We start from the raw sequence: 1,152 nt of genomic DNA, 5'->3' as shown, positions 1-1,152 counted from the left end.
CTCTCTCCCTCTCTCTCACACTCTCTCTCTCTTTCTCTCTCCACTCTCTCTCTCTCCAAAGTTTTTTTAAAACATACGTTGCGGAATAGATGATGATGCGGCAAGTACAGAATTTCAGGATGTAGGCCTAGACTACGAGTTTCGCCAGGGAAAGTTGGAAGCACTCTCGGCACCCATCGCAAATCCGGTAGTTTTGACACCTTAATCGGAATGGTGGCAAAACTAAAACAGGTAAAAAATCGGAAACTATATCAAGATCTAGATGAAAACACGCATAGCCTTTTTTTTCCACGACAGGTCGTGAAAATGGTCATCAATTTTTTTTCCACGACATATCGTGAACATACCGGCTGCCAATATTCATTTAACAAACTTCAAGTTGTGTAATGTTTCTAATTAGCAGCAGCCGGATTGTTAAACTTTAAACAGAACCATTTCCTTGTACAGAGGTGCATCGACCTCAGAGGACAGGAGATCCACTTTGAACATCTCCAGGAGCTGATGATGGACAATCACACAAGTCTTGAGGTCAGCCAGCAAAGTGATCACTTGGGAGTAGACGCTGTACGGCTTTGGGTGCCGACGGTGAAGAGACAGTAACAAACAGCAGAGAAACCGCCAGTACAGAGCTTCAACCTTCTGCCGATCCTTTAGTCCATCTCGATCTGCGAAAGGCACAGAAAGGTTACTGGTTTACATCTGGTGGCTTTTCAGTTTAGAGAGGCACATTTTGACATGACACTGACCGTTTGAGCAAAGAGAACACACTGACACTATTTATGATCGTTTGGGCATTTAAGAAGCACGTTGACACACCATTAGGTCTTTTGAGTACGGTAAAGAGAAGCACATTGACATGATAATGGTCCTTTGAGTAAAGAGAAGCACGATGGTATGATAATGATCTGGAGTTAAGAGAAACAACTGACGTGATAGTGATCTTTTGAGTGAAGAGAAGTATATATATATAGACACAATAATGACCATTAAGTGTGGAGGAAAAGCCAGCAAGATAAATATTATGCTAGTACGTTCAAAAACAAAAGAGGGAAAGAAAAGAAGTAAGAACTATTAGTGACACTCTTTAACCCTCTGCTCACGCCAGGAAGTGGTTTTGTGTGGATGTTTGTGAGTGTGTGTGTGTGTATGCTT

General features: G+C 42.0%; 1 protein-coding gene across 2 annotated transcripts in view; it reads right to left on the bottom strand.

Moving 5' to 3' along the window:
- Positions 1-1,152, bottom strand: part of LOC101848759 — a 22,515-nt gene continuing 21,363 nt past the window's right edge. For both annotated transcript variants that reach the window (XM_005100778.3, XM_035970373.1), the window contains exon 7: positions 1-665. In XM_005100778.3, coding sequence (XP_005100835.1) covers positions 415-665 — 251 coding nt within the window. In that variant the 3' untranslated portion in view covers positions 1-414. The remainder of the gene's footprint in view (positions 666-1,152) is intronic.

Source organism: Aplysia californica, unplaced genomic scaffold (assembly GCF_000002075.1).
Source record: "Aplysia californica isolate F4 #8 unplaced genomic scaffold, AplCal3.0 scaffold00260, whole genome shotgun sequence".
Classification (NCBI taxonomy): Eukaryota; Metazoa; Mollusca; class Gastropoda; order Aplysiida; family Aplysiidae; genus Aplysia; species Aplysia californica.
This window is presented reverse-complemented; position numbering and strand designations above follow the sequence as displayed.